Here is a 27598-nt window from a genome sequence, read left to right on the forward strand (position 1 = left end):
CGTACTTTTCAATCTTTTTATATAAATACAGACCTAACCGACTGAAACAGTCTGTAAATGTTCCAGTCCTTGAAACGTTTTATATAGGAGAAAGGTTAAAGCTTAATCCGGTGGCGAAGCTAGGCGTGAGCGAAGTAGGCCCACGCCCAAGGCCTTGCATTTAAAGGGACCTGGCGATGCCCCCCAGACTTTACCATATTGAACTGATATTTAATCGAAAAATAACGTGACAAATTAAAAAGCGAATTTGTTTGGGATCTTGCAATAAAAGAAGCCCATCTTTAATAACACCGTTGTAAACTACCTTCAAAGACCCCTTAAATTGACGGAATGAGAGATTTGGGTAGATCTTAAGAACGAAAGAAAAGGGGTTTACCTGATGCGATTTCGCCTACGTTAGTCCACGTTACGTCTCTCTCTACCCTGCTATGCTAGGGAATGGCAGTTATTGCCCTACCGAGGGTAAAGATCTATGTCAGATGTTTATAATAAAGACTGAAAGCGAAAGCTTTTACTTATCTCTAAGACACGGTAGGAAACACTCAAGGATTAACACTACAACCGGATCAGACCATATCATCTGATCATATCAGAAATCACACTATTTTCTTGTTATATTTTATTTTTATAAGGAGATAACGGAAGAAGCCTAGGCATTCTGAGCGGCTTACCTCTATATTTTGCCCTTGGTTTTACTTTATAAGAATATGGTGGCCATTCACTTGTATTTATATCTTCTTACAGCGAAGTAAGGCCCAAAATTGTATAACTTCTAACGTACTTTAAAACTTTGTTTCCAATTGTATTCTGTTAAACGAATCGTGAAGGTTAATATTTCTGATTTAGTAATCTAGAAAGAGCCAGGGACAATGCGACATAAATGACTTACTATTTTTCATAAACATAATAACTACACTAGTAGGCAAAATATCATCTTTTACATTTATATAATACCAATCATGTACATATAAATATATACATATAGAACGAAGAAGATTCTCTAGACGCCGACATAAAATCATAAATAATAATGAAACGTAAATTTTGTTTATTTAATCAAATTGATTACATCAATAGGGAGGATCCTTTACATTATTTTTATACAGTTTACCTACTTTAATAATTGTGTAGAGCAATTTTCATTCTCCGAGAATAATTAGGTATTTTATACCTACCATATAATATTTCGTATTTCATATTGAGACTCAACATCGGTTTCTGTGACCATTACGTAACAGGAGGCATTGAATGATTTTAAAGGCTTTAAGCAAATCGTAATGTAGTAGTTACTGTATTTGCATTTTCACGTCGAATAGAGCCAAAAATAAAAACGTCTGCAGAGGTCGACAATTTGTATTTGGCTATGCGGTATTCGAATGTTTTTTTAAAGACTGATGTTCTTATTATTTTGTTTGTAAAAGATGCGGTATTATTCGTCCGATTCGTATTACATTCAAATTTTATGCGCAAATCTTGTAATCAGTAACATGAGTTATAGTTGTTTTGCTTGAATACAGATGGTAGATAAAATAAGCTTCAATGTTGTTGTTTAAGAAAGATTTAAATTTACCTTAACATTATTTTTATATTATATTATATTACTGTTAGATTAAGCTTCGGCTCTTCTTCTACATAGAGAAAAAGACTTATGTCTAGTTGTGAGATGTCACAAGCTGAAACAATCAAATCTTGAATATAGTAAAATAATGTGTACGTATATATGTTCTTTATACATTTTTAGAGAAAACTTAAACTATGACTTTAAAAAAAAAAACATTTATTTTTTATCTGTAATTAAAAAGTAACAAATCGTTTATAATACATAAACATACTCGAGGATTATTTATGAATAAATATTAAAAGACCTGCAAAGGCCATTTATTTAAAAACGTACGGTACATAAGCCCGAGTCGGTAACAATGGATTTTATGTAACCGAACTACGCACTGCATCAAGCATATTTCGCCGAGTTTATACACCACGTAACAACAGCATACAGTTTTAATAATCGTGATTTATATTATCTTAACCATTTTATCATTCAGTGATCAAAATTATTTATTTCTATTTTCCTACGCGGGATTCTGATGGATATATTAAGACATAGTTATGTGATTATATCGGGAGCATTTATAAATAAACTTAATTCAATATGAATTTCCACTATTAAAATATCACACGGAGACTGAAAACTTCTTATGAAGTAATTTAAATAAACTATTATGTAAGTCTAACCTTTAAACTAGCAATTCTTGTATTTATATACCTATAACCTGAATCTCGAAAACGGGCGTGGGCGATAAATTTGATTTAGCTAGGTTTCATTTCATTTCATTTTTAAAATGTCATTTTATCCGTGTTTTCAGGCAATGAAAAACTGCTACAATATTATTAGAATACGAAGGTGAATTTCGCCATCATCTACAAGATTATGTTAGTCAGGTTCAAATCCAAATGACCAGATCGATTCTTTTTTTCTAATTGCACTCGTGATTTTTTATTTAAATAATTAGTTCATATTTTTTTAAATATTATGTCGGTATGATCGAAAAATATTATTCTTATTTCTTCAGTATGTAATTCGTATTGAAATAAAATTTCCAATAAACACGATTTACCAAAAAAAAAAAAACGAGCTAAACTCGGTCTTCCAGGTCCTTTTAATAAACACACGATTACGTCTGAATTTTATCAATAAGATTTTTATATACATAAAACATATAATTATATTGAAAGATCAAAGTACTAACTCATTACAATATCTAAATACAATTTTCGTTTTACTTTCACACATATTATCCTAATTATTTAAAAAGTCGTTAGTTCGATAAGTTAGTTTTTATAACTTCTTAACGAACTAATAATTAACTAACAATAAATTGTGTAGAGTCGTTTAAAATCTTTCAACGTTAATCCGTTCGGTATTAATCATGCTACAACAAAGAATGGCTTTTTTGTTCGTATTTGAAAATTTGTTAAAGTAATAAACAATTTAAAAATTACGTGGCCATTAGAATGCTACATTATCCAGCAATAGCAATAACTATAAAACGCAATGCCTCAAATCGTAGTATAACAAGAAAAAAAAATATGCTAAGAATATTTAGTAAATTATTGAATTAGAAAAGTTATACATTTCGAATGAAAGCGCGATTTCAATCAGTGCTAATTAACATGGAATGTTAATACCTGGTTATGATAATGGACACGCATAATACACATAAATTTCTTACTCCGACTTATTTTTATCTATATTAATATTATAAAGCTGAAAAGTTTGTTTGCTTTTAAACGCCTTAATCTCAGGAACTAATGGTGCGATTTGAAGGCTAAAGGCGATTTTTTCTTAAATTACCTCGCGTGAAACCGTTGGGTACAGCTAGTGTTTCTATATATTTATTTTATTCGAAATTACAGTTCAGGTTATAAGCTATCAAAAATTACGTTACGGTTCATAGAAGCGAAGCAATAACCATAAACGTCAACGTTCGAAATATACCGTGCCTGATACAACATGATGAACTTTACAAGAATTTCATCTTTACACTATTACTTTCCCGAGTTTTTATGTGATCATGTAATGCTTTAATCTAGATCTAATAAGCGAAAAGTGATTGCCATTTAAGCGCTGTAACCTTACATTTAAAAAAATATTGTTCGCATTAGAACACATGTTCAAAATGTAAATTTTTTAGGTAGTTTTGTAAGCAAAACCAATCGTTTTCTGATTAAAAGAACCGGGTTAACCTTTATAATGTGACAAAAAGTTATTTAAGTACTATTTCATATTTTGAGATTAAAAACTATATATTCAAAAATGTAATATCCAATTTCAGAACGGTGATCTATGCATATCAATCCTCCATCCGCCGGTGGACGATCCTCAGTCAGGCGAATTGCCTTGCGAGCGCTGGAACCCCACGCAGTCCGTCCGCACCGTGCTGCTCTCAGTCATATCACTCCTAAACGAGCCGAACACATTCAGCCCTGCGAACGTCGACGCGAGCGTCATGTACCGCCGCTGGCGCGACTCTAAGGGCAAGGATAAGGAATATGAAAACATAATAAGGTAATTTAAAACTTAATATATTTCATTTCGTAAAAAAGTATACAGTCCGCCTGATGATTGCGGATACACAAATGCCCAGGAGTGTGCTCATTGCCGACCCTACCCCTGACGCTTCTCAGGAGGCCGGACTACCTTTCTCAACACAGGAACACACCACGCTACTTGAGATCAGTATTTTTTGACTGTAATCTTCTGTGGGGGTTGGAGTACTTGCCAAGTTGGGCTGTTCTAAAGTTTCGAGAAAGATGTTTTGTTTTTGTATCCTATTTTAATACTCTTTTGTTGAGAAAGTAATACACTTACGTTACTTGATACATGCGTTATATAGCACAATATTGAAAGAAAGAATTGTATGAATACATATTAAATTATATAAATTTTTTTCGTGATCAACTTATCAACATTGAGTATTCAATGTTTTGATCTGTCCACGGAAAATCCCTACTAGTTTGTATAATTAAAGAAATTTTAAGAAATATTCGACTTTAGTTAACTGTAAGTAACTAAATGGTTTTATTTTATTTTTATTATTGCAGGAAACAAGCCCAAGTGGCACGTATGGAAGCGGAGAAGGAAGGAATAGTCGTACCTCTAACATTAGAAGACTATTGTATCAAAACGGTAAAGTCGACGACACAGGAGCCACAGGTAATATACACAACATGATAAAATTCTGTGTAATTCTGTGCTTCTTGTGACAAGTAGTACAAGTCGAAAATCATAATTTTACAGGGGAGCAAAACAAAATTTAAAAACATCTTATTCGTGAACTAAGTGGGCTAAGTTCATCTTGTTATATCTTCCTTGGTAGTGTAGAACATTTTCTTTTAGTATTTATTTTTGGTCTCTTTTTTTCTTTGGTAAATATTTCATTTTGAAGGTAATACGAAAAAAACTATTGAGTTATACCTTTTTCACTTTTATAAAGTGCTAAAGTTGTGATAAATGATACCTGTACAGTTAAATTAACTTCTTTTTGTTTAAAATATAGAGTTAATGATTCTATCGTAATGTGTTCCAAAAAAAATATATTTATTCCTTTTAGAATAAATATTTTTTGTTATCACTCGTTTTTTCACATAATTAACCTGAATTTTACCAATATACGAAAGTTTTAGATCACATTAGTTAGAGTTACATCAGTATTCACAAACAAATTTTACTCGGTTGTATAATTTTGTACAGAAATTGTTTCCGTAACTATAGCAAATAGAAGAACGTGACTCAGACCAAAACATCGTTATTTTTTGTGATAATGTCCATGATCACACCACAAAAAAAGGGTATAACTTGACTTATATCACTTATCACAAGAGGCACAGAATTGAATCTTAGTGCGATTGTTTTATCCTATTATTTCTGATAATGTAACTTTATAACGGTGAAAGGATAATTACAATCGGTTTAGTAATTTCAGGGCTGTGTTAATAAACACACGGTTAAGTAAAAATAAAAAAATAACTTTCTTAATAAAAACTACCAAATAAAATACATATTTAGATTGCATTAAAGTACCATTTAGTGTTTCAAAACCTAAAGTAGAATTTCCGCAAAGGTATAACAGCAAAATACCAGTCAATAATTTGATTATGTTTTGTATTTCAGTTGGACATGACAGACTTCTACGATGATGATTACGATGATCTCGACACCGATTCCGAAGAGGAACTGGAGGGTGGAGAGGACGGAGACGACAGCGGCAACGGCGAATCGTGATACGATAAAGAGATCTCACGCGACAGACGGACCACCAGACAGATATAATATTATACATTGGCATTTGTATACATGTATGATTTAACGACAGCACAATTCTGATTATACTGGATCCTGGAGTTTTGAAAGGCCCAAGCTAGCAGGCTGATTGTGTATGAACACAAATCGTGCAATCTCTTATAAAATCTTTATATATATTTCTTCTGTGCGTGTGTTTGTCACTTTACTCCTCCTAAACAGCTGGACCGGTTTGGTTAAAATTTTGTACGTATATTTCTATGGTTTCGTGGATTGTTTGAAAACAATTGGACCCGGTAGGTGGCGCTTCTATCTGTATGTCAGCAATCAAATTTGGTATCTGTATTCCGTTCAGGACAAGGTCTGCCGGGTCCGCTTGTACAATATATAATTCACAACACTGAAACACATGAAATAAGTTATATGAATTGGATCAAGCTTAGAATTGAGACCATAAATAAATAATGATAAAGTAACTACATGACCAAAATAAAAATATTTCTATCTGGTACATTAATTTCAGCAAAGATAATTTTAGGCAAACATTACAGTTCACACACCTTGTATCTTGTATGCGATTGTCTTGACACCAATCCAATCATCAATTTTTGTATGTCAATCATAACCAAAACAGGGTGTTGGGTACATATAAACATTAAATACATGGCTCTATGTTAAAAATATTATATATATATATTTGTTTCATACTTGTACCAGTAAAATTACACAAATTCGACATTTAGCAAATCAATAACTTGACATTCTCTTGTTGCCAATGCAGTTATCATTATTACTTACGAATATTTAGTTTTAATAATACTATGACTTATTTTACGTATCGTATTTCTGTTGACCAGAAGCCATAGGTATATCATAATGTGTTGAATAATTGTAAAAATCGTTACAATGGTATTTGGTTAATAAACATACCATACTTGTATGATTAATGTTCTATCAAATGCCGATTTTAATATTGTGTCTGAAAAAGTCCGCCTCTAGCCAAAATTTAAACTTGTATAGTTTATTTTATAATTCAATAAGTCATTTACTTTTTTATATTAGTTATCTTAAAACTGCTAGGGCCTAGTAGTAATTAGTAGACCAATTATTTTCAATTAGACTATCTTAATTTTTATTGAAAGTTCTGTGATTTATTGACCACTATTGGAGCTGTTTACACGAAAATGTTTGTTTAAATCGAATTCAATCGATTTAAATTATTTTAATTCAGTTTTTTAAACATATATAAATATTTACATACATGCAATAATACAAGTTGTATAACACCGGACGGAAAAATTAAGACATCACAATGTAATTTATTCTTCTATGAAGCAATGTAAATAAACTATGTTTAAAACATTTCGAATGATGGAATTAAAAATGTACAGAGATTAAATGATTGTAGCATTGAACTATAATTCGAAAATAGATATGCTCAAATCAAAATGTGTATAATATGATAATAATAAAATTACTTCAATACATTTAGATTGTAATCGAGGAGTACATGCATATATTATCTTAATAATTAATTATACATTAACGAAATTATTTAATAAAAAATGTAGTTGTAATTATTAGTACACTAAGCTAAATTAACGTAATAGTGAACAAATTAAGCTGATCAAAAATTTCAATAATATTACTCTCTAAAAATGACTTTTATCATTACTCTCGTGGAATATATATTGGCTATATATGTGTAATACATTTTTAGGATTATTCTCATTTATTCCTAATATTTTGTCCTATAATTAAAAAAAAAAAACATGATTATGGTATAGTAAAAATATATTTTTGAAATTAATACGAAAATCTTAAATAATCTAGGCTTTAGGACAAGGGACAGGGATAAATAAGAATAAACAGAAATTTACGATGCTTTTGATTTTAACTAGAAAGTTATGTAACTACAATTATTTGTAGGTGTTAGAGTGAATTTGTATTGCATATTCCTTATTATATTCAATGTCAATCAAAAAATAGTGATAATCTCATTGGACTTAGTAAAACAGTTCTCGCCGCTTTTGTCTTAATTTCAATAGAAGTTTATGAAATCGTCCGAAATTAAAATAGTAATTTAGATTAAGTAATTATAAGTGGTTTGGAAAATTTCTGTAGAAGGTTACGAAAACAAAATGTTAAATGCGTAAAGATATTCGATAATAAACTGCATGTGTTTGGATGCGAATTCGATTTATTTAATAAAATTCCTTTATTTTTTTATTTATAAGTAAATATAAATTACAAACTAAATCGTGTAAATTATATCGGGATTGTATTTGAGATGTATATAGTTATTGGCACGAATCTTCAGCGCTGACTTGCGCAGGAACGAATTTTCGGTCTCTGTTTGTGGTATGAAACTCTTTGGTATGAAATGGAACACAGGCACGAGAAAGATAGGCCGTATTGTCGTACAATGTTTGGTCAATTGCACTTTGCGCCAAAACGACCACCTAATGATATTCGTGATTCGTTCCTTTCCCTCGCTACAGGTACGCGTTTTTTTTTGCAAATTATTGCCTCTTTTAAATATCCATTATTTTATTGGCTTTATCACAAAATGGTTACGGGTAAATAGTTAGTAATAGAATTTGTAACTTCAAAAATCTCGTTTGTGTCACAGTGTTTGTTATCAAACACGTTCGAAACTGCGTATATTTGGTAGGTCTAAAAATAGGACGTTCACGTCATCATGACTTACTTTTTTCCTATCAACTTTAAAAATAAGCGATGTATCATCAGTAAATAGTACAATCCACAAATATCCATACCATATTAATGGCAGATCAGTTATGAATATTAGAAAGAGAAAATGACCTAGAATTTTCCCCTGTGGAACGCGCATTTTTAGGTTGCACAGATCCAGACGACTGTTCCGTTCGGTGATACATTAATTTTACATTTAATGGTATTAGTAGATCAAAAGCTTTCTTGTGAATAACTCCATGCTCAACCCAATCAAACGCCTTTGATAAGTCGCAGAATATCTATACCAAACGAATTTTGTGTTTTTTTTTAAATAATTCATTACTACTGTGGGACAAAATTTGGCTTAAAACATACATCATTCAATTTAAAATTAAATCAAGAAACTTTAGCAGGGAAAGTTTCAAATAAACAATCAACAAACTCCCATCTTTTGGCAGCCTACTTGACAAATCAAATGAAGAATTTCTCATACTTTTATTACAGAACTAGATGTACCCGCGGCTTCGCCCGCGTTAAAATCAGTATGTGACAAAGTTTTCCCGGTAAACTTCCAGTGAAACTCCCATCAAAATCGGCCTAGCCGTTCCGTAAGCCTTCCTCTTGAAGCCCTCTCTCCATTGGTGAAACCGCATGAAAATCCGTTCAGTAGATTTTGAGGGAATCGATCACATACACTTTTGGGGACTTTGTTTTATAATACACTAACTGTTGCCCGCGACTACGTCCGCGTGGTTATGAAGATATGCGTTACCATTACGATGTTTAACGCAAATTATTTTTTTATTTCAGTCACTTGAAATGCTTATTACACTGAGTAACTTTTTAAAAAGCACAATATTTAGTATAATTTAATAGTTATTTTTATAAAACCTCTCTATTCACCACATTTTTGGTTTATTTTCAGGCTGCAGTATAAATAACCTATCAGGCGAACTTATAGCTGCTGTATATGTTTCATACAAACTATCAACCCCAATTAAACCCCCTTAGCGTTGGAATATCGCAAAATCCGTTCTTAGCGGACGTCTACTAACTATAATCTACCTCCCTGACAAATTTCATCTTTGTCCATCCTGGATAGATGGACCATCCAGCGGTTTTTGAGTTCTCGTGATGAGTGAGTCAGTGATCTTTCTCTTATATATATATATATTATTTTACCCTCCGTTTACCCTCTTACCCGTTTACCCTCTTAGGGGTCGAGTTTCGTTAAATCCATTCTTAGCGGTAGTGTACGCCCTATAAGGAACCTACCTGCCTAATTTTAAGTTTGTAGCTGTTATAGTTTCGGAGATTTCGTGATCAGTGAGTCAACCTACGAACCCCCGTTTTAACCCCAAAAAGGAGTTGATTTCTAAATATACATTATTTGGACACCTCCTCACCATCTATAGAGCATACACTTTAAATTTCAAGTCTCTTACTTCAAAAACATAGGACTTTCATACAAACTTCCAAACCCAGTTTTATCCCCTTAGGGGTCGAATTTCGTAAAATGCGTTCTTAACGGATGTCTACGCCTTATATTACTCTTTGGTCTACGCTCTATAAGGAACCTACCTGCCAAATTTCAAGTTGTTAGGTGATATAGTTTCGGAGATTTCGTGATGAGTGACCTTTCACTTTTATACATATTATAGATTATAGATATTATAGGTAATAAAGCCCCATGTATTGATGGTGTAACTAATGTAATCATTAAATAAATTAGGGAAAGCATTATATCATTAACAAAAATATTTAACAGAAGCTTAGAACTAAGCTCCGGATTCATCAAAAACAGCTTCTGTCTTCCCGAATATAAAAGTGGACCCAAAAACTTACCGCCTAATTTCACTTCTATCAACATTCGAAATTGCTAAAGAAAATTGTTAATAACAGACTAGTAAAATACATTGAAATGAATGCTTTTATTTCTGCTAGGTAGTTCGATTTCAGGAGATGAAAATCTACGGAGGATGCGGTTGACATACTTACTTCAACAGTGTCATCACATTGATATTGGTACGAGATCCCACTGCAAATTAGTGCATGCAGCGAGGTTTTGCTAAAAACCAAATTTTTATGTATATTTATGATTAGGAGAATATATATCGACCAAGTTGCCTATCAAAATGTGGCCTAGTATATTTAATTAAATTTGTGTTAATTGAGTTTTGTTAAAAATATCTTTCACTTGTTTTTTAAATAAAATATCGTTTACATCACGGCAATATATATAAATATTCTGAAAAGTCACGGTTGCCGTTGTGCACCTGGCCGCGCCTCATCGCAGTCAGGTGTAAACAGGTACGATTTCGATACTTTTATACGTTTATAACGGACATTTATAATTTATATATCCAATTAAAGCTATTTTTCTCTATTTATTGTTGTATATGGTTGCCTAATTAAATCTGACCTCAAATAAGCAGGCCAGGCTGTTGAAAATGGTAAATATTTAAACGCGTATTTATGTAACGGTGTGTACGCGTCATTGTCGTAACGAGAGATGATGTTATTTTCGGTTCGAAGTTTCGAACTATCGTATAACGTTGTGAGTTGTGAGCTATCTGTATAGAGGGCAGTGGCAATTTATTATTTATAAATAATTTTGATGATTCTTGTTTTAATCGAAAGCTTGTCAGGTAGTCCCATTTAAATTTGATCAAGATTGTAATTGAAGACGTTTTTTTTTTCGTTTCCGAGCAAGTGTTCTCAACTGAAAAGTCTAGTGTTCTCAACTGAGCAGTTGCGGCATTTTTATTCAACAAAACAATTAAAGATGAAAAAAAATGGCATTTCGTTTTTTGCCAATATTTATAAACATTTCAACCCTCAGATGATCAACCATTGAAGGACAATATGATAAACTAGCCTGACTTCTGTCGCCAAAGAGAGCCTAAATTCATTTCTGCGCAGATTGAAGGCACAATATTCGCGCTTCGTCGCTTAAACCGAAAATAAAAATCATCATATCAAGAATTTCGCTCTGGCGGGTACATCGTTCCATAGCTTAATTGGCTAGAGCGCCGACACGGTCAGTCGGAGACGCGGGTTCGAATCCCGCTGGAGCGGTCAATTTTTGATATGATATTCAAAAAATGTTTAGAATCCCTAATGTGTGGGTAACACAAAAATAAAATCGTACATATTAAGAATAGCATGGTGTCGTCTCCTGTCAAAGATTTTCATTGTAATATGAAACTTTGAATAGTTACGGGTCTCTGTAAAGAACTCACTATAGACGGCGCCACGGTTCGCTTAAACCGAAAGTAAAAATCATCATATCAAAAATTTCGCTCTAGCGGGTACATCGTTCCATAGCTTAATTGGCTAGAGCGCCGACACGGTCAGTCGGAGACGCGGGTTCGAATCCCGCTGGAGCGGTCAATTTTTGATATGATATTTCAAAAATGTTTAGAATTCCTAATTGTGGGTAACACAAAATAAAATCATACATATTAAAAATAGCATGGTGTCGTCTCCTGTCAAAGATTTTCATTGTAATATGAAACTTTGAATAGTTACGGGTCTCTGTAAAGAACTCACTATAGACGGCGCCACGGTTCGCTTAAACCGAAAGTAAAAATCATCATATCAAAAATTTCGCTCTAGCGGGTACATCGTTCCATAGCTTAATTGGCTAGAGCGCCGACACGGTCAGTCGGAGACGCGGGTTCGAATCCCGCTGGAGCGGTCAATTTTTGATATGATATTCAAAAAATGTTTAAAACTATTAACTTCACTAACTTATATCTCCGTCTCAACTTCCGTTCGTCTCGCCCGACCACACTTTTCATAACGCTCTTATCACGCATTCACTACTCAGTTATTCACTAGTTTACTCCCCAAGTCAAGCATGCGTAAAGAAGTTTTACTTTAATAACGTTGTCTGCCGAGACAAATTAACGTTATCAATTTTTAACGGTATTCCAAGCCCTGATTCTGTCTACGCTATCCAAACGCTATCATAGTCGTGACGTGACGCTTGACCGCTTGAGAGACAAGTGACGTTTTGTTATTTACTTATTATTTGACAGGAGTATGTACTATATACGTTGTTTCACATGTAGGTACTAATTGAATTTACTTTTGACCAAAATAAGACTAATTTTTTTTTATTATAAGATGAGTAACCTCAGTGATTTATCGCGATCTAGTGAATATTTAAGTTTTCGAAGTAGTATTCCATTACGAAAGATAGTTGTTGATTCAGATGGAACCAAGGTAAACAAACTTATGATTACTAATTTCATTTCTTTAGTTTTCTTTAAATCCAGATTTTTAGGCGCAAACGATTAAAATTTTCTGAAACTTTTTAGGCTTGGAAAATATTCGACAGTGGTCCAAAATCTGTAACCTGCCCCCTCATTTGCTTGCCACCCGTGTCAGGAACAGCTGACATTTTCTTTAAACAAGTAATGGGACTTACAACAAGAGGCATTCGCGTTATCGCAGCTGAACCTCCACCTTATTGGAGCTTAAAAGAATGGTGTGATGGTTTCAGAAGACTTTTAGACTACATGGAATTAGATAAAGTGCATATTTTTGGCGCTTCTCTAGGTTTTTATATTTAAATACCAGTAATTTGTTTCATTCCAAAAACTCTTTAGATCACACCTTTATTTTTCATATTTGCCTTCTAGGTGGTTTTATTGGACAAAAGTTTACAGAGCTTACAAAAAACTGTCCCCGAGTTGCATCTCTAATATTATGCAACTCATTTACTGATACATCTGTTTTTGAATATCATGACTCTGCGGCTCTTTTTTGGCTCTTACCATCCTTAGTTCTGAAGAGAATGTTGATGGGGAACTTTATAACTGACAAAGTAGACAAAAGAATTGCAGATTCCATTGACTTTATGGTTGAAAGAGTATGTATACCAATTATATTTTCATATTGAGATTAATCTTTTCTGTGCCGTACTGTCAAACTGCTATTTGTTTGATAAATAGCAATATTGAAACTTGTATACAGATTAAACTTTTATACTAAAATTAATATGATAAATTAACAATTTTCGTCATTCATTTGAACTAAAGGCTTTCAAATTTACCAAAATAAGACAGATAATTTCACCAATGTCGTGTAAAATAGAGAAGACCTGAAGGAGATGTTTCGGTGTGGTCAAGATACCAACCTTATGAAAGTTTGAAAACCATAGAATTAATTTTATGTATATATTTGCAGCTAGAATCACTGACACAAACTGAATTAGCATCAAGATTGACTCTAAATTGTATACCGTGTTATGTAAAACCCCAGTTACTAAGTGATTTGCCTATTACAATAATGGATGTGTGGGATGAGAGTGCTTTGAGTTCAAGAGTTCGGGAAGATTTGTACAAATCATATCCACAAGCTAAACTAGCTCATTTGAAGAGTGGAGGCAATTTCCCTTATTTAAGTAGAAGTGATGAAGTCAACTTACATTTACTGGTTAGTATATAATAATGATTTTATACAGTGCACATTAAATTAAATTCAACTTTTACGTAACCTTTATTATATTATTACTGAAATGTTATAATAAAATCTAATTTATAAAATTCACGTGTCTTGGTGTTTGTTGCCAAACTCCTTCAAAATGGCTGGACCAATTTTTATAAAATTTTTGGTGCATATCGAGTAGATCTGAGAATCCTCCAAAATCTATTTTTCATACCCCTAAGTTATAGGGGGGGGGGGTTGGTTAATCTTAATATATATAAATCTCGTGTCACAATGTTTGTCCTCAATGGACTCCTAAACCACTTAACCGATTATAATAAAATTCGCACACCATGTGCAGTTCGATCCAACTTGAAAGATAGGCTATATTTTATTTTGATATATTAATTATTATATTTAAGAAAAAAATAAAGAAGGCGGTACAAAGTTCGCCAGGTCAGCTAGTAATATATATGGCAAAACAACGTTTGCCAGGTCAGCTTGTATATTATATTATTAAAAAGTAGGCAGTGTAGCCAAAATTGTCTTAAATGTGTATTATTTTAATTTTTTTATGTAAGAGTAATATTTAACATATTTAAACTTTTACAGATTCATCTAAGGCAATTTGACTGTACAGACTTCACTGCATCATACATCAGTCTCCATAAATTAACGGCCCCCCAAGGGCAGCCAGAAGAAGGTTCTGTCAGCTACTTTAATCAAAAAGATAAATTTGTCAAAATTACATAACATAGAAATTTATATGTTAATTTCATCTGGTCATTCCATATTCAATAAACATTAAAAATAAGGAAAAATATTATCGAATTTAAGCATTTAAAATGTCAATTACATGTTTTATATATTGTTATGATTGTATATATCATTTTAAATTTATGACAAAATTAATAATACATGTATTTAAAAATTTACACAATGTGTGTACAGTCTATATCTATCTGTTATGCAAGTTTTTGAATTCGTAAGTTTTGGGAAATAAAATAAAATAAATCATTAATTTATTAATTTTATTTGTTAACAGGCATATATGCTTAACAATTCTATTTTTCTTTCTCTATAAGATTAAGTTGTTTCTTTTCCTTTTGTGCTTTTATAGCTTTTTCTCTTTCTTCATCGTCAGAATAATATTCGGCTAAATTATCGTTTTCACTAGCCACTGGCTGTTGTAGGGTTGTAGCTTTTTCATTGAGAGAACTTAATTTGAACATGGGATCATCTAACATAATATCTGGAACTATTGGCTCTCCGTGAGGTGCTTGTTTGTTATGTGCTGACACAGTTGAATATATTGACATAGCCTGTAATGTTTATAAAAATTAATATAAGATTAATTTAGAATCTAATATAAAACATATTTTATCTTTCATTATGCACGTTTAATAACTCGGATAATTATAGTTGCATTGATTTGCAAATGAAAAAAAAACCGCTTCAATTTACTTCGATACGTAATAAACGTAGGTAGTCGAAAAAATTGACAAATACTTCAAATTCAAAAAAATACTTGTCTGATTTTAATTATATTTGAAATTTTAACCCAAAGAAAATTATCTTATTTACCTGGCCAACCAAATTCGAAACATCCCCTGCATTAGCTGGTAATATGAGTGTGTTAGTTGTTCGGGCAAGCTTATTAAAGGCTGCTACATATTGCTCTGCGAGAGTTAGAGATGCAGCATTTTTACTATCCTATAAAAAAATAATAAGTGATAGACTTTAATAAAATATTAATTAATATTTTATTTGTCTAAAAGTTTTCATCCAAAAGCTGTCTTGAAGAAACTTCTTTTTACTTAAAATAAAATAGCTTCTGGTGTGCAATAAAGAATATTACTGAAAGTCTTGAACAATCTCAATAAATGCAAATTGAATCTATATTAAGGACAAGACATACTGGTTGTGAGAGTGCATTAGCAATAAGCTTGAGTCCTCGAGCACGAGCTTCAGCAACAGCCAACATAGCTTGAGCTTCACCCGACGCCTTATTGATCTGCTCTTGTTTCTCGGCCTCTGTTTAATGTTTAAAAAATTTCAAGATACTACAGAAAAATATTACTCACCAAGTTCTAAAAAGAGATACTGAGTTGAGATTACCCATAGAATAGTAAACTTAAATTGTGACTGACTGTTTTAGCATTAGAATCGAGCTAACACTGACAAAGAGACATTGGAACGAATCATGATGACCACCACAGTCGAAGTTTAAGCAAGTCCATCAATCAACAATCAGGATCTCTTACTAGACAGAAGGTGGTAAACTAGCAAGTTCGTACTTTTTATAGGGCACATTATACACAGCATAACATATCAAAGTGAATTGACAGAACAAGTTTCCATGCATTAGATTACTTATAATTTAAAATGCAACTCAGTAGCCATTAAGAACGTTAATAATATAATGAATATTAATTATCACAATTCTAATTACCTGAAGCCAAGATTCGAGCTTGCCGTTTACCTTCCGCAACATTTATATCAGCGGCACGGACACCCTCTGACTCCAAAATTGCGGCCCTTTTTCTTCTTTCTGCCTCGACTTGCATCTGCATGGCTTCGTGAACTCTTGTAGGTAACTTTATATCACCTTAACAAAAAAAAAAAATCAAATAGATGACAATATGGTAACTCCTCTGCACATGGGATCGTGTAAATCTTAGTTATAAAGCAGCACAAATCTAGAATCTGGCAAGTATAACTAAGCTTTCAAGGACTTAAATTTTTTAATTTTTTTTCTGTTCTGCAATGAAGAAAAATGTGAGGAGACCCAATTTTACAATAATTCATCATTCGCATTCAATATATATATATATATTGCACCGCGGTTGCGCAACGGTTACAGCCATGAATTGTCCCTGTTGCGCTGGCGGTTACGGGTTCGATCCCCGCACATGACAAACATTTGTATTGGCCATACAGGTGTTTGCTGTGATCTGGGTGTTTGTGCTATTCTTGCGGGTCTCCCCACCGTGCCTCAGAGAGCACGTTAAGCCGTCGGTCCCGGTTGTTATCATGTACACCTGATAGCGATCGTTACTCATAGTAGGGAATATATCCGCCAACCCGCATTGGAGCAGCGTGGTGGATTAAGCTCTGATCCTTCTCCTACATGGGGAAAGAGTCCTATGCCCAGTAGTTGGGAGAGATACAGGCTGAAGCGTATTCAATATAAGCTTAGCAAATTGAGCTCTGACTTTTTTCAATGCAAAACGTAGTAAAAATAGCTTTTTCCTGTAGTTGGAAATTACAAACTGCATAAGTATGTACTAATAGTTATGTCTTCTTCAAGTTATTAAAATAAACTCTACTTACGTATTTCATATCTCAAACAAGTAATGCCCCAAGCTTCACTGGCTTTATTTATAGCGTGCACTATTGACACATTGAGAGATTCCCTTTCTCTAAACACCTTGTCAAGTGATATTTGACCCAATTCAGACCTCATTGTAGTTTGAGCCAACTGTGTAATTGCAAATTCTGGATCTTCCACACCATATGACGCTGTCAAAAATAGTACACATGTTTTTTATTTTTATATTTTATAAATTCCGCCTTGATTATCTGTCACATAATATGTATACTGATATTGAATTTTAAATCTGTAGATTTATAAATTTCCAATACATAATTATACATTACATTCCTATATAAATAATTATGTTATTGAACTTAGTTAGTTGAGCATAACTGCTATTGCATTATTACTATATTCGATTGTATGTTAAATATTATTATTATGGTTATTTCAATATTAGACAGCTAACAAATTATAAGCCTTTTTGATTTAATAAATTGTATAAGCTAAATAACGCTTTATATGAATATAGATTACTTTAATAATTAAACACAATATTTACCCAAATATGGATCAATAATCCTTAAGTACAAAACTCCATCAATACTGAGTGTGACATTGTCTGATGTGATTGCACTTTGCTTTGGAACGTCTATGGCTATTTCTTTCAAACTTTGTACATATTTAATTTTGTCTACAACAGGCCAGAGTAGGTTCAATCCTGGTTCAAGAATTCTATGAAATTTTCCCATTCTTTCTACAATCCATGCCTAAAATATGATATTTAAATTTTATTAATTCACTAAATATCATATTTTATTTATTAAATTTTTGTACTTTTAGGTTAGTGGACGACTTTTTTTCCACTCTTAAGTATTACGTTTTATGGACCTACAAAGCCTTTTTCAATTATATAGGCTGTAAAATAGTAATAAAAAAATTCAAATATAACTTTGAACTCACAAACTCTCAACCTAAGTGTATTTTATAACACTTATTAGCGTTCTACTACTCTTTTATGATAGGGAATATTTTAATTTTTCGCGCGACTTTGTGGAGGCCTACGGCCAGCAGTGGACTGCGATAGTCTGAAGTGATGTGAGTTATGAATATTTTAATAACCTTGATCCTTATCATAAATTAAACTAGCGGTTTTGGTTTTATGTGATTTTTTATGAATGTTAAAATAACATATAAAAGAGTATATTTATATATAAAAAAAACTTCACCTCCAATAAACATGCAAAGGGATTAAAAATACAACGAAACATTACTAACCTCTTGTTGTGGAACAAACATAATAATAGTATTAAGTGGAGTGGTTGAACGATACCTCACCGCTGTGATTCCGTACAGCAAGCGAGATTCATTTTTGTATTCCAACTTAAAAGCATTCTGAAAATTATAAAAATAACAAAGTTTTGCAACATCAACATCTTATTATAACATAATTTTTTGAAGATAATACGTACTTTCAAAGGAAGAACTCTCGAAACAAGGAATCTTGTACGCGAAAACATTTTTTCTGATTCAAAAGAATTATCAGTAAATATGCAACATTAATTTAAATCAATAGATTCCATTCTTGAGAATACGGTAATCCACAATGTATTCGAATGACAGTTTGCTGATTGTCATTGTCAAATTGTCAATCTGTCATTATTGAATTATTCATCATAAAATCATATAAAATGTTAAAACCACATTACGAAACAAAATTTTTACATAAATATAATACCAATAAATTATATGAACTACTTATATTGTTAAGATTTTCTAAATTAATAAATTTATCTAGTTACCATCTATTTTCATTGCTTATTTGACTTGTTAGCACCTATTTCATTTAAGTTTTTAGTATATCATACTGAAATAATAATGATATAAAATAATATACTTTATATTTTACAGGATTATTATTATTTTTTATTTTACGAAGCTACAAATATGAATAAAATCTATTTGATATTTTAAAAAACTACCGATCATTTCGGATACATAAAAGTTTAATCAATAGTTATCATAGTTACGAAACACTTAACGAATAAAAGAGATTATTTATTAGAATTTTAAACAAAACTACTTTTGTAATTTAATAATGTCTAAAACAAATAATTCAAGAACAAGTAGTGAACTTGTTTCCACTAACGATAGTGATTACGTAGCTAGACTAAGACGACTGAAAATACAAGAAGGAATTTTGGTATCAAACGTTAACAAGAAATGCGAAGAACATTTAGAAATAAGTGACGAAAATAATAAATATAAGAAAAACGTAGACCTTAAGAAGTATTTATATCAATTAAAACATTCATATACCCAGATGAAGAACTTGTATGAAGATATAAAAGTGAAAACCAATATTCACGAAACCTCAGGATCTATTGGTTTGTTGCAATATCAATATTAAACTTTACTTTTTAAGTAATAGCATGAGCAAATTAATTAATGTTTGGCTTTTTACAAAAGTGAAGAGTCGAATTCAATAATTTTAAATGCACTTGATATAGGACCAAACAAAAAGTTTAAAATAATGTTACCTAATTTTTAAAACAATTCGAAATATTGTTTTAGATATAGATGAAATAAAAAACGATATTTTAGAACTTGAAGATAAAATAAAATCATTTAAACAATTTTTAAGTAAAGAATTACAAAGAAAGCAAGTTGAAGAAAGCGCTTTATTGGAGAAGGTAAGATCGAAATATTTTATGAAAAATAAAACAATTTTCGTGTAAATTAGTAAATGATGTAATAATTTTAGAGCAACGATAACAATTTAGAAACAAAAAAATGTGTAGTGTACCCGAAAAACCAAACGAAAAAGTATAAGGAATTAGTATCAAGTCCAGTACGAGTTTTAATAAAATCTCCCTTCAAATGTTTAGTAAGTAATTGATTAAGTATATATTTTAATGATAAATAATAAGATATTTTCAATATTTAACACACACAAAAAATACAGGAAATCCACCAGTTTCAAGAGTTTATGAAATCTAGTCCCAATCGTTATGGTGGTTGGAACGAATATAAGCACAGTCAATTCGTTCAAATTTGGGACAAACACAATGGAGATGTTGTCTTTACTTCAAAACCTATTAGGGATACTCGTCTTTTACTAGACTTTAAAAATGAAGTTTTGCACAAAATTTCAGGTAAGTAATAATAAATTATACGAGTAGGTAGGTACTCTTCCTTATATTTTGAAATAAAAAAAAAAACATTTTGTTTACCTATGTATTCTTGTATGGAACAGTCTATGTTTGAGTGAGAGATGACATGTGAGGGAAGGTTACGAGGGAAACCAAACCCAATGAAAGTCGATCTAACACTAAATTTATTCAGATTATTTTGAGTATATATAGGCAGAAGTACAGACGTCATTTGACGTCAATCGTAGCAAACAAATATCAATTTCATTAGAAATCTGCATAAGAAAATAACAATTTCGTAATAAATCAGCTAAATTAAAGAGGTTACTAATTAGCAAAACAATCATATTGCTCAATGTGCGTTGACCCGTACATCCTGCCGACTCAAAGAAGAAAGATAATTTTGATATTAAAATCTACAATAACAATAATAACAATACAATTAAAATTTAAGTACCTAGATTTAAATAACTTATATAATAATCATCACTGCACTACTCTTTAATTGGTATGTCCAGTCGAACGAATCGCGGTCGCGCGCTCGGGGGAGCAGGGGCCTCCTGGTCTTCGTTCTTATCTGCTGCAACTGGAACTGCGGTCGTGGAGACGTCTTTCACAGCACTGCTCTGTATAATTTTGTTTCTGCGATATCGCATGGTACCGTAGAGACATCCCGCAACAATGATAGACCCTAAGATTATATACAAGACAGAGTACTGATGTATATCGTGTATACTGAGTGATGCGTTTTCCTGCTCCTTGAGGTTAATGATCTGAGACTTCATCCGGCGCCACAAGTCTTCATGATCCTCGGGTGTGAATAGTTGGAAATCCGAAGTATTTATTATGGAATTTAATATTGAATAATCGGCTGGGATCGGTATGTTTTCTTGGACCTTAACTTGGCTCATATAACTATTTTGAGTGAATATAGAGAAGGTGTCACCTTTTATTGTACAACCTTGACCGATTTGTAAAAGGCCATTCCCGGTCAGTGTTGTCAATACAACTCCAGTGTCAATGCAAAATATGCGCACTGTGCATTTCCCACAGCAGGAATAAAGCCACTTGTTATTGTTATGTAACTTGACCCAGCGCACGCGACATGGTGCCTCCTTTGTTTTACATATTGTTGTATTGTGTATACTCAAGTTACACATTCCGCTGGTTATTTGTAATTCGTAGATCGGCTTATCGAGAGCGCATAATAATTTGTTTGTCTGTATGTGGACACAATTTTCTACATCTGATTCTGTCATGAGTAGTAAGTCCTTTTGTAGATTGAATGCAATGTATGGTGCGATAAATTCTACGTTATAATGCTGCTGAGGAAGGGTTATTACTCTATCCAGTTCAAAATTTTCCTTAATTACCAAAGGGATCTTGATTTCGATTATCAAATAAGAAGAACCAATGTCGCCGTTGACCTTCATTAACTTATAAAGTTCTTTAAAATCGTTTTTATCAGCAGACAAAGTCAGGTCATTCGGTATATGTCGGTATATGATATTTAATTGTTCTTCCAATTGTTCAGGCAGCAAAAATGATCTTCTAAATGACCGTTTGCGAGGCTTGTTAAAGTGTTTATAACGCTTTCTTGCAAGTGTCGTAGGTTTGATATAATCATAGCTGAGACTGAGGATGACAAAATGTGTAATTCATTGTTAGCTATCTTGTCAGTTCGATTACTAGCAAAAGAAAGATTCGTTAGACATTTCTGTAGTATTCCGAATTGCTTGTTTAATATTTCTTCATTCCTCTGAAGAATGTTATATTGCGCTTCTATGACACTTGTTTGATTTTTTAATAAGGCTCGTAGAAGGTCCTCGTTTACAGAAAATTTGGTTTTGTTCTTTTCATATTTCTTATTACTTTTCTCATGTTTCTTAGTAGTCTTAGTACTACCCCGCCTATTCAGGACACAGGAGGAAACTTGATATTTTTGCGAAGTTTGAGTATTCAGCTGGGTTGATGACCCACTGGACATGTCAGTCAGCGCGTTTGTAGACTGCTTATTAATGTTTATAGCATAGGCGTCATGTAACATTGTGTTATGACTCCTTTTACATACTTTGCATTTTTTCATTGACGTACATAAATTCTTGTTATGTGTGTACAAGCAATTATGACAAAGGTTAAAATCTTCGATAATTCGATAACGTTCGCCCGGTGTTAATTTGATAAACCTTTCGCATTTGTATAAGGGATGTTTCTTGTCACAAATCGGGCAATTTGACATGTATGTCGCAACGCTTTGATATTCTTTATTTATTAATTTTCCATACCGATGTTCTTTTTGATATTGAGGCTTGTAAGTCTTGTTATTAACTGATTTTTGTTGATTATATTTTTTGGATGATGACAACATTTCTCTATCTCTTATGCCGCTTGGTTCTAAAGCGATGAATTTGCTCTCTAAGAAGTCCATTAGCTCCGAGAGTGAAGGTAATTCTCGTGGCATTTTCCGGGCTTCCTTGTAGTCGTTATAGGTGACTGTATCCAGCTTTTTTGTAATAATATGAACTAGTAATGGGTCCCAGGTACTTGTATCGATACCCAGGTTTTTAATAGCGTAGATACATTCCATTGACGTGTCGTAAATACGTCTAATCTCGTACGCTGATTGTTTTTGAGCGGCTGGCTGATTAATAAAGATTTCGATTTGTTTAGTAAATAACAATTGTGGATTGTTATATCTGTGTGTCAACAATTCCCACGCTGTGTCGTAGTTGTCCGCTGAGATAGTTAGATGTTGGATGATTCGTTCAGCATCTCCTCGTAATTTGCTCTTTAGGTGTTGCATCTTCTGAGTTTTTGTAATCAAATTGTTATTATGAATACTTTCTACGTATAAGTTATAAAACGTAGGCCATTGCGTATATTTGCCTGTAAATGTAGGCAAGTCGATCTGTGGTGTCGATTTTTCGTGATGAATGGTCGATGTGAGTTTAAGATTCAACGCCCTTTTGATTGACTTATATGAATCTTCGTAGGCGTAAAACTCACTATCGTACTGGGTATCCGATCCTTGTAGGATATTATCTATTTGCAAGTGCAAAGCGTCTATTGCGTTCCAGCGCGTTTGTATGTTGCGTAACTCGTCTTCCAGCTCCCATTTGTCTTGGATTTCATTTATTTTCAAGCGATTTATTTGTCGATGAAAAGCTCGGAAGTTTGTTCTTTGCAGTGACATCAATTCTGTTGCCTGACCTCGATCCGACGTTGAGATCTTAGTGGCATTTGAACTTGTTGGCAATGTGAGTCTTGGCTGCAGCTTTGGTGTTGTCGGAATCGCAGGTGATTCCAGTGGTTTGCCAGCTCCTGGTGTCGGTGACACAGAAGTCTCCCTTGCTGGCGAAAATGACGCTACCTTGATGCGTACAGAATCAAAGTATTCTCTTGCCTGTACGTATTGATTTTCTTTAAAATAAGGATCAGTATCGTTATGGTAGAGCGACAACCGTTGGTCGTTACCTTGGAACTCGGCCCATAATTTGTCAAGGACGTCGAGTCGCTCGTCCAAGTATTTACGGGTCTTCCGGGATACGGAATCTTTGTTGAAGTTCCTCTCTATCTTTTTTATTGCTTCGACAATTTCTTGTTGTCGTTGCAGGATATTTTCCATATTTATTTTTTAATGCTGACGTTGATGTAAAATTGATAGGACCGTCTTCAGGGGTCCAGGCCAATCCCTCAGTGGATAGTGCGACCTTGATTGCGCCTTCTCAATTTAACTGGTGGAACCCGCTTCTGGGAAGCCAGTCAACCGATTCGCAGTCACACAAATTCCACGTGAGCGTTGTGGCCACTGTATGTGGATTCTCCAAATGTCGATGGAAATCCGTAGAGTTTATAGTCTTGATTGACTGTTTTCTTGAGCGATTTCTCGAAGAAATATTTGTTTTTTTTTTATTTCTCGAAGGATCAAAACGACTGTATGTATCCTCGAAGTAAGACTGTTGTCTTGTAGCTTGCAGGTTCAGAATGACTGCGTAGCTTGTCAGCAGCAAGGCTGTATTCTCGAAGGACCAAAAAACTGTATGGAACAGTCTATGTTTGAGTGAGAGATGACATGTGAGGGAAGGTTACGAGGGAAACCAAACCCAATGAAAGTCGATCTAACACTAAATTTATTCAGATTATTTTGAGTATATATAGGCAGAAGTACAGACGTCATTTGACGTCAATCGTAGCAAACAAATATCAATTTCATTAGAAATCTGCATAAGAAAATAACAATTTCGTAATAAATCAGCTAAATTAAAGAGGTTACTAATTAGCAAAACAATCATATTGCTCAATGTGCGTTGACCCGTACAATTCTTATTAACTGAATTTAAGCTACAATGAAATAACGGAAGTAGCCTATAAACTATAAACGTCTCATTTGGTTTCGTCTCATTTGCTGTTTAAAAAATAATTGCTTATTCTATGCTACACTATTTTGCACTGTTATGGGTGGGAGGCTGGGTGGATAACTGTAGTCCTAATTGTGAAAATAATGATAATCATCAGCTAGCTACAATACACGTACGCTCTTTACTCTTACTCTTTATGAGCTCTTTATAGCGTGATGGATGACAAAAATAAAATTTTATAATGAATAAAATAATTTGTATAAACAATAATATGCCCAAACCGAGCGGGAATCGAACTCGTTGACCGTCAGCGTTTGTTGGAATCTTCCACTACACCAGAGTGGCCGAACGACTTAAAAATAGCTTTGATCAGTTTCAAAACTACGTTAACTCGGCTTTTGAATTGCATAACAAAATAAAAAAATGGTTTTATAACTGGTGCCACCCAACCAAGTGGCCTACTACATAAAGAAATTACTTAGTTTGACTCTAGGATCAAGTATGCTCTGAATAAAATGTTTTCTATGACACTTTGCGTTCATAATTAATATTTTTATATCAAGAATATGTTCATATAAATTTGTACAGAATTTTATTAAAATTTCAATAAAACTTCTCAAAGATCGAAACTTAGTCGATAATTTTACTACTATTAAAAAAAACATAAAATAGGTGTAACTAATTTTTTTCATTATGGATCATCGTATATAGGAACAAAAGCAGAAGATGTTATTTCACATATTGAATGGTATTCTCAGTATATTTACCTAAAAATGTGCCAAAAAAAGGCGCTTGACAAGTGGAAAGAAAATAGAAGGAAAATAAAAAAGCCACTTCGAGAGGGTAAAGTATGTACAAAAATATTATTTAATAAAACCAAAGATTCAATAATCGTATCAAGACTACATATTTTCTAATCAAACAAAAGGTTTTCAATTTTCGTGATTAAAATTCATGACTTATTTTTCATATATTGGTTTTTTAAAATAAAAATACTTAGTAAAATCTCAAGTATTAAGACAAGTTCTCGCTTCATCTGATATGATAAATAAGTACTTGATACTGATGTTATTTTAGACTTTATCTTAAAAATGTGTAAGTTTTTGTTGACTAGCTAAATTAACTTTTTTTTTAAATTTTCAGAGTACCGGAACTATAAATTCTGCATTAGGTAAGTTATATTACTGGAATGACTTACGGTTAGTTAAAAAAAATACATACCTAAGTAAGAAGATTTTTTTATTTAGCTCGCTTAAATTTGACTTGGCAAGCATTGCAGATTATTTTTGTCCTTGTGGCTTGTTCTATTGGCTACTTGAATACCTATATTAAAGGATATTACTACTTATCTTTATGGGCAGGATGGAACTTATTGAAATAATGTCTTGTATTTGTCTTTTGTCTTTTATGATTGCATAAAGTCGACTTTATTTGGTTTGATAAAATCTATTTTATAATTTTTTATTATTTCAGAAAATACAAATGTACGGAAATTTCCGGCAATTAATACGAGTATAAACGGGTGAGAAATTAAAAAAATTGCAAATTATCAATTATTCACCCTAAACCTTGTTTGTAGTAATTATTGTGATCAATAATCAAACAATAATTTTCAGTGAAACTTTTACGAATGTTGAAAGTGACGTGATAGATATACAACGTAAGTTGGACGTTCGTAGATTGATGCGTCCTACAAAACAGTGGATAAGAAGATGTGAAAAAGATAAAAAAATTGATACTTTTGGAAGTAATATTGACAACTTTTCTAAACTGTAAGAATTAAAAATACTTATAAAAGAACTATAATATACCTAATTTAACCAAAAATAAAAGTAGGTACTAAGTATTCCACCATTTTTCAGGTGTGTTCCTGCTTGGCGTTTAAATACTGAATTTTCATAAAAAAAGAAAATTTGAAGACCACATCTAATTTAAATGATTATGATAACGAAATTAGCTTAACATTATCTAATAAGTGAACAATGATCAACTCATAACACTATTTTAACAAATTTTCATTACTTTCGACCAATACAAAATTCATATACATATATGAATTCATATTATGATAACGTAGTTATTTTTCTTTTATTTATTACAATAATAAAAATAAAGCACATTTACTTTTTACTAAACAAATTTATGCCAATGATTAACCGCTTGATTGATGTTCTCTCATTACAATAAAGCCAATAGGCAAGTCACAGCATATCACCCCGAAATAAAACGAAATAAACTGAAAGTTTGTATAAACCTTTATTTTCATTGCTTTAAAATTGAAATAATTCTCTGATGTTTAAAAAAAAATTATAAGTCACGTGTCCGTGTTTAATAATCGAGATCAAAGAACGTGAAAATCACTTTTTGTTGAAACATAATTTTTTTCCCCTCCAATCGTATTTGCATAAGTTGTACAGTATAAAATTTACTACAATTTTATTTTAAATGTTTTTATAAGCACAACCGTTTTCAAGATTAAGCACAAAATTTGAAAATTGTCATCGAAATTGTTGTCGGGAATAAAACCCGCAGATGACAAATAATTGTATTGACTATACAGATATTTTCCGGGAATCAAACCCGCAGATGACAAACATTTGTATTGACTATATAGATGTTTTCCGTGATCTGGGTGTTTGTGCAGTCATTGTGGCTGGGTCTTCCCACCGTGCCTCGGAGAGCACGTTAAGCCATCAGTCTCGGTTGTTATCATGTACACCTGATAGCGATCGTTACTCATAGTAGGGAATATATCCGCCAACCCGCATTGAAGCAGCATGGTGGATTAAGCTCTGATCCTTCTCCTACACGGGGAAAGAGGCCTATGCCCAGCAGT

The 27598-nt window shown here is 32.5% G+C and overlaps 4 protein-coding genes and 1 long non-coding RNA gene across 5 annotated transcripts in view; 4 read left to right on the forward strand and 1 right to left on the reverse strand.

Annotated features, from left to right (window-relative positions):
• Positions 1-7997, forward strand: part of LOC123661473 (ubiquitin-conjugating enzyme E2 R2) — a 31546-nt gene extending 23549 nt beyond the window's left edge. The window contains exons 3-5 of the mRNA XM_045596428.1: positions 3837-4069; positions 4606-4717; positions 5675-7997. Coding sequence (XP_045452384.1) covers positions 3837-4069; positions 4606-4717; positions 5675-5785 — 456 coding nt within the window. The 3' untranslated portion in view covers positions 5786-7997. The remainder of the gene's footprint in view (positions 1-3836; positions 4070-4605; positions 4718-5674) is intronic.
• A 200-nt stretch (positions 7998-8197) lies between these two features.
• LOC123661859 lies at positions 8198-10426 on the forward strand. The gene is made up of 2 exons (XR_006744399.1): positions 8198-8304; positions 10178-10426. It is a non-coding gene; the product is annotated as an uncharacterized LOC123661859 (long non-coding RNA).
• Positions 10427-12537: 2111 nt separating this feature from the next.
• Positions 12538-14957, forward strand: LOC123661562 (maspardin-like). Its single transcript, XM_045596519.1, has 5 exons — positions 12538-12730; positions 12826-13066; positions 13150-13379; positions 13697-13945; positions 14549-14957. The coding sequence occupies exons 1-5, from the start codon at positions 12632-12634 to the stop codon at positions 14687-14689; spliced, it is 960 nt and encodes a 319-aa protein (XP_045452475.1). The 5' UTR covers positions 12538-12631; the 3' UTR covers positions 14690-14957.
• Positions 14954-18880, reverse strand: LOC123661561 (stomatin-like protein 2, mitochondrial). The gene is made up of 8 exons (XM_045596518.1): positions 18725-18880; positions 18531-18647; positions 17815-18022; positions 17270-17458; positions 16389-16544; positions 15855-15970; positions 15521-15649; positions 14954-15258 (listed from the first exon to the last, which is right to left on the reverse strand). The coding sequence occupies exons 1-8, from the start codon at positions 18770-18772 to the stop codon at positions 15001-15003; spliced, it is 1221 nt and encodes a 406-aa protein (XP_045452474.1). The 5' UTR covers positions 18773-18880; the 3' UTR covers positions 14954-15000.
• A 470-nt stretch (positions 18881-19350) lies between these two features.
• Positions 19351-27015, forward strand: LOC123661853 (coiled-coil domain-containing protein 112-like). Its single transcript, XM_045596793.1, has 9 exons — positions 19351-19639; positions 19833-19945; positions 20017-20139; positions 20218-20407; positions 25450-25610; positions 25906-25933; positions 26236-26284; positions 26379-26534; positions 26625-27015. The coding sequence occupies exons 1-9, from the start codon at positions 19351-19353 to the stop codon at positions 26662-26664; spliced, it is 1149 nt and encodes a 382-aa protein (XP_045452749.1). The 3' UTR covers positions 26665-27015.
• The last annotated feature ends 583 nt before the right edge of the window (positions 27016-27598 follow it).

The sequence above is a fragment of the Melitaea cinxia genome, chromosome 17, assembly GCF_905220565.1.
Source record: "Melitaea cinxia chromosome 17, ilMelCinx1.1, whole genome shotgun sequence".
Classification (NCBI taxonomy): Eukaryota; Metazoa; Arthropoda; class Insecta; order Lepidoptera; family Nymphalidae; genus Melitaea; species Melitaea cinxia.

Excerpts from the sequence above, each read along its gene's own strand:
- LOC123661853 (XM_045596793.1), top strand. The coding sequence starts at position 19,351 with ATGTCTAAAACAAATAATTCAAGAACAAGTAGTGAACTTGTTTCCACT. Across the intron at positions 19,640-19,832 it reads CGAAACCTCAGGATCTATTG|ATGAAATAAAAAACGATATT; the intron begins GTTTGTTGCAAT and ends TTTTAGATATAG. Across the intron at positions 26,285-26,378 it reads ATTAATACGAGTATAAACGG|TGAAACTTTTACGAATGTTG; the intron begins GTGAGAAATTAA and ends AATAATTTTCAG.
- LOC123661561 (XM_045596518.1), bottom strand. The coding sequence starts at position 18,772 with ATGTTTTCGCGTACAAGATTCCTTGTTTCGAGAGTTCTTCCTTTGAAA. Across the intron at positions 18,023-18,530 it reads TGTTTGTTCCACAACAAGAG|GCATGGATTGTAGAAAGAAT; the intron begins GTTAGTAATGTT and ends ATCATATTTTAG. Across the intron at positions 17,459-17,814 it reads GATTATTGATCCATATTTGG|CGTCATATGGTGTGGAAGAT; the intron begins GTAAATATTGTG and ends TATTTTTGACAG.
- LOC123661562 (XM_045596519.1), top strand. The coding sequence starts at position 12,632 with ATGAGTAACCTCAGTGATTTATCGCGATCTAGTGAATATTTAAGTTTT. Across the intron at positions 12,731-12,825 it reads TTGATTCAGATGGAACCAAG|GCTTGGAAAATATTCGACAG; the intron begins GTAAACAAACTT and ends GAAACTTTTTAG. Across the intron at positions 13,380-13,696 it reads TTGACTTTATGGTTGAAAGA|CTAGAATCACTGACACAAAC; the intron begins GTATGTATACCA and ends ATATATTTGCAG.